Below are 7,699 nucleotides of genomic sequence, written 5' to 3'. Positions count from 1 at the left end.
GAGGGCCTAGTTGGACATCAGTGGAAAGAGAGGCCCATTGGTCGTGCAAACTTTATCTGCCTCAGTACAGGGGAACGCCGGGGCCAAGAAGTGGGAGTGGGTGGGTGACTTTTGGGATAGTATTGGAAATGTAAATGAAATAAATACCTAATTAAAAAAACAAAATAAAAAAATACTTCTAATGAACTTAAAAAAATACACACAGAGGAATCCAAGAAATATGTTCTTATAAATGTGACTTTATTAGAGAAAGATCTATTAGAAAAGTCAAGGGTGGGGGGAAGACAAGTAGAGATGAGGAGAAAATAATATTAGCAAATCACTTACCCAACTGGCTTCAGAAAATGCAAAGATTTCTTAAAACTCAGTAGTTAAGAAAACAAGTAACTCACCGGGTAGTGGTGGCACAGGCCTTTAATCCCAGGACTTGGGGAGGTAGAGGCAGGCAGATCTCCAAGTTCAAGGACAGCCTGGTCTATAAAGTGAGTTCTAGGACAGCCAGGGCTCTTAACCCTAACTCTAACCCTAGTGAAACCTAGTCTCAACTTGCTCTCTCCCCCAAAAAGTAACTCGAAGGTGGGAGGGATATGCACAGACATTGCATACAAGACAAAGCCATATGTTAAATGGGCAAAAATGATGCTCTGGAAGCCAGAGAGCGATGGCTCAGTGGTTAAGAAGAATACTGGCTGCTCTTGCAGAGGACCCAGGCTCAGTTCTCAGCAACTCCACTTGTAGGGGCATCCAGTGCCTTCTTCTGGCCTCTGTGGGCACCTCACACACATGCAAATAAAACACTCATACACATAAGATAAACCTAAAAACAATTAAAACAACTGAAATAAAATGTATCATCACATTACAAGTAAACTGTTTTGTTCACACAGGGAAATAATATTCAGTATTTAAACAAGGAGTACTGACGCAATCAACAGGATGAATCTCAAAGATACTCAATACAATTGTGAAGATTATATATGGCCAATTCTATTAATGACTTCTCAACAATATAACTTAGGATGTGATAAGTGTGCGGTGAGAACTTTGGTTTCTTTAGAAACACATAACTATTATAAGAATAGTCTTCGTTTTAATCTCAGGTGTGGAGTATGGGGCTGCTTCAGACTGCCCACAGCAGCTGTGATTTGCCTTGTGCTCTAGCAGGGTTGTGATTTTGCCAGCTGCGGATAGTTTCTTCCAGTGTGTGATGTATGGATTTCTGGGGACTTTTCAGATGATATGCAAATACCCGGAGAGGAGCTGCTGGTCGGTTGGCCAGTTGGTGACTAGATGTTGTTGGCTGCAGTTTGTCAAGTAGTCATGTGTGAAGAGACAAAAAGAAGAAATTAGATATGCTGACAGCAAACTTGCCCCAAGAAGTGCCTCTAGTCAGCAGGAAGTAGTATAATGATATAGTTGCCCCCCTTATCCTTTTCCCTCTCCTATCTAGTGTTAGTGAGTTGAAAGGGTGGAAGAAAGAAGAACCACAAAGTAGCCAAAGTCCAGCTACAACAGTTGGTTTGCATTAAAGAGTTCCTTGAGGTACTCACTGCCTTTTGATTAGAGTGAAGTTCATATAAATCTGTACATGTTAAATGTTCAAATAAAAAAGCAAAATTGTTAATTTTGTGGGGTTTGTTTGTTTGTTTTTGTTTTTTGCTCAATAGTACAAATTTCTGATCATACTTTTTTATAAGCAGTATCAGGAAAGAAGTTCTTGACTTGGCAAATAGTATTTATCAAAACACTACAACCTGAATCATGCTTAAAACAAAATCTTTCAATCACGAACTCTGAGACTCTACAACCTACTTGCTATCTTGCTCACTCCTGCTCTTCAGCCAGGGCTTAGAGGTTTCCACGGAAATCCAGAAAATGCCTGCCAGATTCAGTATGGAAATCAGTGGATTTTTCTACATACTCACATACAACAAAAGCATGAGCCACACACAGCCTCTGCCCAAAGAACAGACAAAACTTCAGGAAGACCTCAAGAGAAACAACTTCTTTTGTCTTGGGGAAATGTGGGCTTTCTGTAACTGTGAATTTATTGCTATCCTGTCTGAAAGTCCAGGTATTCTTTTAAGCCACAAAGGGGCGTGGGGGAAGGCTGCTTCCAGAGATCAAACTTAAGAGGAAATGCTAGTGTTAGGTGGGGATGGGGTTGATAAGGGGGTTTTTCCAGCAGGCACCCCCCACTCCACCCACTTCCATGACTGTGACACAGTGGGCATGTGTTCCTGAGAGAGTGAGGCCTGACTCAGTGGAGAGCATCTAGAGCAGTTCACTGCACAGGCTCCTTAGTGTCCTTGAGGTCAGATCTCCTGTAGACATCAGAATCTGAGGATGCTCAAGCCCTTTAATAAAACAGCTTTTTTTTTTTTTTAATAGTACACCATTCCTGAATCCTTTGAAATTATCTCTAGATGACTTATAGTAAATTATACAGTGTGGCCAAACATGGTGGCATACACCTTTCATCCCAGCACTCAGGAGGCAGAGTCAGGCAGATCTAGAGTTTAAGGCTTGTCTGGTCTACAAAGTGAGTTCCAAGATATCAAGACTACACAGAGACTCAATCTCAAAAACCAAAACCAATGAAAACAAAGCAAATGCTATAGAAGCAATTATTATACTATAGTTAGGGACTATGAACAGAAAAATAAAACAAACAAAACCTTGTTTGGAGGATTTTGGTTGGTTGGTTGGTTTTCCTGGATACTTTCTATCCCCAGATGGCTGAGCCTGGAAGCTGGAGGGGGCTGATCATGTTCTGTAACACATTATCTGTCAAACTCTTAACATATACCTTAGGTAAAAACATTGCCAGACTGGGAGATTTTAGTTAAGTTTTTCTTCTGCTTTTATTACAAGCATATAATATTAATTGGCAAAACACTGAATACAAGCTTCACTATCATAAAATCAAAACATTAAGCAATATTCCAAAAAAGATTTTAGACAAAAACTAGCCACTGATGGTACAAAAATTACACACTAACGCAATCATAAAAAATGTAAACTTTCAAATTAAACAGTCAAAAACTCTGTATCTGCAGCATTTCATACACCGTGACCGTTGCTAGCTGTGGCTGCGCTCCAGCGTGAGAGCTCAGGTGGCGCTGCTGTCCGTAACCTGATGTTACCTTCGCTTGGGAAAACCGTGTCTGGCACAAGTTGAGAGCTGGAACTAAACAGTGAGTGTGAGTCACTGGCTAAAGTGACACACAGGCACACCTCAGTTCCATCTCACAGGCACACCTTAGTTCTTTCTCCAAATGTGCTCTTGGATGGAAGTAAATGACAACAGGAACACTGGGTGTGAGACCATGGTCTAATCCCTGCCTGCAGGAATGCAAAGATATGCAGACTGTGGTACAATTAAGTGATTTCCTAATCTACGCATCTCAGTTTATTTACTTAGTGTATTTAATATCAAGGCAGAGAAAACTTTTGTTTTCATGTTAAGGTCACATGTGATGTGTTGGGGCTTAAATGATTTCCTGAGGAAACAGACACGTGTGTTGTGTGTGTGTGTGTGTGTGTGTGTGTGTGTGTAGGTGTGTGTGTGGGAATTTCACTATCTGCACTCAATTTACTGTCAATGTTTTAGGAACATATCCATATACAAAGTAGAACTCAGTTGGCTCATTACTGGAACATTAAATCTAATGATACATTTCAGAGCACTGTAATACACCACCCTGTATGCCCTTAGAAAGGAAACACACCAGCCTCCAAGTCTCTGCTGGCCAGGGCAGGTGTCAGGAGCTGCAGGCCAGTGGAGGGTAGCACTACCAGGTGGGGACAGTGAAACCCCAACACCCAGGGTGGCTTAGTCACAGATTTAGCTCGAGGACTTGGGTGCACCCACAGAGATGCAAGCCTAAGATGGTGCTAACCTCGTCACTTCCTGCCTGGCTGTTTATCTTTTAATATTGATAGAAAGTACGTACACACACACACACACACAAACGCAAACACACACACACGCAAACACACACACACTCACTCTTGCACGCACATAATCCCGGTAACAGCATTCTTATAATAACAGTGAAAAAGGCAAAACCAAATAGCTGAACGCACAGATTTTGAAATTCCACCTATATTCCCTTTCAATTTAGTAGATGCTAGATCACAATTTAAACACTAATAAACGCATGTTGGAACCTATTGCACAAAAGCATAAAAATGCCTCTTCATCCCTATAAAAACATACAAACCAAAGGCTACAAAAAGTAAAAGAAGCTTGCAAAACATCTCACAATTTTATCTTATATGCCTGTAAATAAAGCTGGACCACGGAAACCAAACAATTGGATGGGAAAATATGATAGAAGGCTTAAAATAGAATAAATAATTTTATAAAGTTAAGTTTTCTTTTTTTTAACCCCCCAAATCTTAAATTCAATATTATATATTCTATCTGAGTTTTCTATTTTTGTGAAAATGGTGTTGAGCGAGACCACGTGCTGGGAGGCTGGTCTCAGAGCTGCCGGCCGGCCGCACCCGATTTCTAGCATCGGCAGCTATGAAAACAACTTCGCAGGAGCTCCGCCTGCTGAGAAAGCTTGACAGGACCAATCGCTAACTGATCCTAGTGTTCATGCTGGAAAAATAAAATTCGGCCTTGGATGTCACGTGGAGCTTGGCAGGAGTGAAATAAGGCGCCCGGAAGCTTCCATCGGACGCCAGCTCACTCTGCTTCATCTCTGAGCGAGGTAAGGCTACAGGTCAGACCAAAGGGCAGAAGGGCATCAGGAGACCGTCTGCAGTGCACACAGGCGGGGATGGAATCTTAGAAAAATAGGTATTTTGCTGCTGAGGTTTAACAGGTTAACGTGGTGACAGAAGCAGGGCTGTTGGGGCGGTGGCGCCCAGCTAAGACATCGGTTGCAATGTCCACCTCGCTGAATACTTAGATCTATCAACTTAGCACCATAGCAGAGTCAAGTGATTCTAAAAGTAGCTACAAAGTTACAAATATATATCATGAGATTATACAGCCATACTAAGTTTGATCTGATCTGTAAATTAACTTTACTTGAATTTGGAGGTTTGTAACTGCTTAATTTCACCACATGGGAAAATACCTAAGTTCTAATGTAACTGCATTGTGAGAACACGGTCTTGCAGAATGCTTCAGCAGCACGTGTGTTCTGAGGTAGAAAGGTAATATTTACGCATAAACCCTTGTATAGTAACTCTAGAAATGATTTGAATGGACAGCAAACTCAGGAAACTGAATAATCCAAACTGGCTTACATAGAAAGGTGAATTTTGATTAATTCAAAACAAAAAGAGCTTGCTTTTGTTTTAGAAGGTCAGACATTAAAGATTGAGTTAATTTGGATGTTTTTTTTCTTACTTACCAACATTAAGTCTCACTAATCGCTGCTTCTGACACTGTGTATGTGAAAGAGGAAGTAGAAGAAAAAGTGGGTGTTGATAAACTCAATTCCAACTGTCAAAGCAAACTCAAGAAAATATTCCAGTTGCTAAGGTGAAGACTCAGAAAGCCTGACCCCCAGGGATACACTAAGATCTCATATGCTCACCAAGAGCAGAGGTACTGCTGGGATTATAGGATCCTACAATTCTCACTGGACCTGGAAGGGCACCCAGGCTGAGAGGTCCCTGGGACCCCAGGTCAGGACCCGTTCTCCTTACTCTTGCCCTCATACCCCTGCAGAGGGAATGAAGTTGGATATGCTAGTGTCTTATTCATTCTCTAACCTAACAAAGCAATAAATTGTATGTGAGAAAGGTGTGTGTGTTAACAAATACTATCCTCTCTATGACTGAAAAAGCCACTTCTGCTGAAGCGAGCTGTTTCCTCAAGTGAGCAGGTCGCTCAGTTACCTTTCATGAAAAAGACCCAAAGAACGCATGTTAACCCCATGATCTACCAGGAACATGGAGGCTAGAGGCTACCTCCTAAGTGTCTTTATAAAGTCTCCCCACTGGATGGCATGTGCTGGTTGGTAAGTGACAAACACAGCCACCACTACATTTTTCCAGCAGAAGGAAAACAGAATGGAAAAGGCAGGAGCTTCAGTGATGGCCTCTCTAAGGAAAACTGTCTTTCCAAGAACTTTTCAACAAGCCAGTGCTGCACTGGCCACACCACCTCTAGTTTGCCTTACTGGGGGAGCCAGATTACAGCCACATGACACTGGGGAGTGATGGAAGGGTTCTTGTCTTGCCCAACCAACACAGGCCATCTCAGGATGCACAGTCTCAGACTCAACCTCGGGGATGGGCTTCTGAGTACCCTAGAAATTAAACACCGCGGCTAAGTCATAGCATTGCTGCAAGCCTCTTTGGGTATACTTTAAATTAAAATTTTATATATCTCTTAAGTCTTCAGGAAGCTAAAAGCAACATAAATATTTACCATGAAAAGACTTTCAATAACTTACAAAGGACTTAAAGTACAAATATTTTTGAGGCTTATTATGAAACCTAATCCATGAACTAAACTGAAACTCAAGATTCTCAAGCCCTGGAAAGCAAGCAGAGGTGCTGCGTGTCAGACGTGGTGTGGGACGTGCTAATGTTTCACTTCTTCTCTGGCCTGTGGACCTGAAGCAGAGACGAGCAAACTGCGAAGTGTTTTCATCCTCTGTAAACGCGTGCTGGTAGTGTCTTGTTGGGAGTGGATTCTCTCATACAAAAGTTATAAATATTCTCTATTCAGAAATCTGGTCCGCATGGCACCCAGAGGCAACGTTCCACAGCACATTTTGCCATGTAGAGTGCTGGGTGTGGGCTGAGTCTGGCTGAACTTACAGCAAGTCCATCTTGGGTCTGTAGTGTAGCAGGAGGGGTGCCTTCTGCAAGACAAAAACAAAGGTGGCTGAGGGAGGTGCAAGGAGCCCGTAATGTGTACTCAAACCTTAGGCACACAACTGGACTGGCAATACTACAACTGAATTTAGTTCTGGATGGCAAGGAGTAACTATCATTGGTCCCAGGTGACCCAGTGATCGCCTCTGTGGTGTTTGGGGCTCACGACAGGGCCCATGTAGCCAGAACCTGAACTTGTTCCTCCTGCCCACTACACTAGCCCTGGTTTCTCCTATGCAGTCTCTTACACTTCCAACCCTTGCCCTAATCAGCCCCAACTACTGGTCATCCTTGTCTTTGGCTGGCCATGCTGTCTCTGTCCCCTTCGTCTGGGCAACAACATGGCTAGAGGTAGAAGAGCTGCCTTCCAGTCCTGGACGGGGACTGCCACACCAGTTTCCTGACAGAGAAAGGTACCCTAAAGTTTGAGAGTTTGTTCCAACCGTGGGAACTACCACATCTGATCCCCTGGATTCAGGGGATCGAGTGGAGTGGTGATAAAGACCCTGGCTGGGTGGGTGGATCCAGAAAGACAGCTGTTCCACAGCAATGTCTGCAAATAAAAGACATGTACAGCAAGTAAGGATCAAGAGTCTATCTAAAACTCTGGTATTCAAAAGAACCACCCAGTCTCACCTTGAATCTCCATCTTGTAACAACCACGAACTTGAGAGTGTGGTCCTTGCCCAGGATCTCCTCATTGCATAAAATGTCCAGCTGGTGGGAGAGAGGCTTTGATTAGGTGCACGTTCAACCTTTCACCTGAGGCTGAGAGTAATAATACAAACAATACTCTGAAACAAACCCCTCCCCAGTCATGTGAGAACATAGGCTGTCTGCTTACTCA

At 42.8% G+C, this 7,699-nt stretch overlaps 1 protein-coding gene across 4 annotated transcripts in view; it reads right to left on the bottom strand.

Annotated features, from left to right (window-relative positions):
- Positions 1-219: 219 nt before the first annotated feature.
- Pcgf3 (polycomb group ring finger 3) overlaps positions 220-7,699 on the bottom strand; it is a 45,718-nt gene continuing 38,238 nt past the window's right edge. For 2 of the 4 annotated variants that reach the window (NM_001377001.1, NM_172716.5), the window contains 2 exons: positions 7,489-7,569; positions 220-6,839 (listed from right to left, as the gene is read on the bottom strand). In NM_001377001.1, the coding sequence (NP_001363930.1) occupies positions 6,792-6,839; positions 7,489-7,569 (129 nt within the window). In that variant the 3' untranslated portion in view covers positions 220-6,791. Of the gene's footprint in view, positions 7,406-7,488; positions 7,570-7,699 lie in introns of all 4 variants that reach the window. The other 2 variants (NM_001377000.1, XM_030254794.1) reach the window with 2 other exon arrangements.

Source organism: Mus musculus, chromosome 5 (genome assembly GCF_000001635.26).
Source record: "Mus musculus strain C57BL/6J chromosome 5, GRCm38.p6 C57BL/6J".
Lineage (NCBI taxonomy): Eukaryota > Metazoa > Chordata > Mammalia > Rodentia > Muridae > Mus > Mus musculus.
The sequence above is the reverse complement of the archived record's forward strand: the minus strand, read 5'-3'. Positions and strand labels throughout refer to the sequence as shown.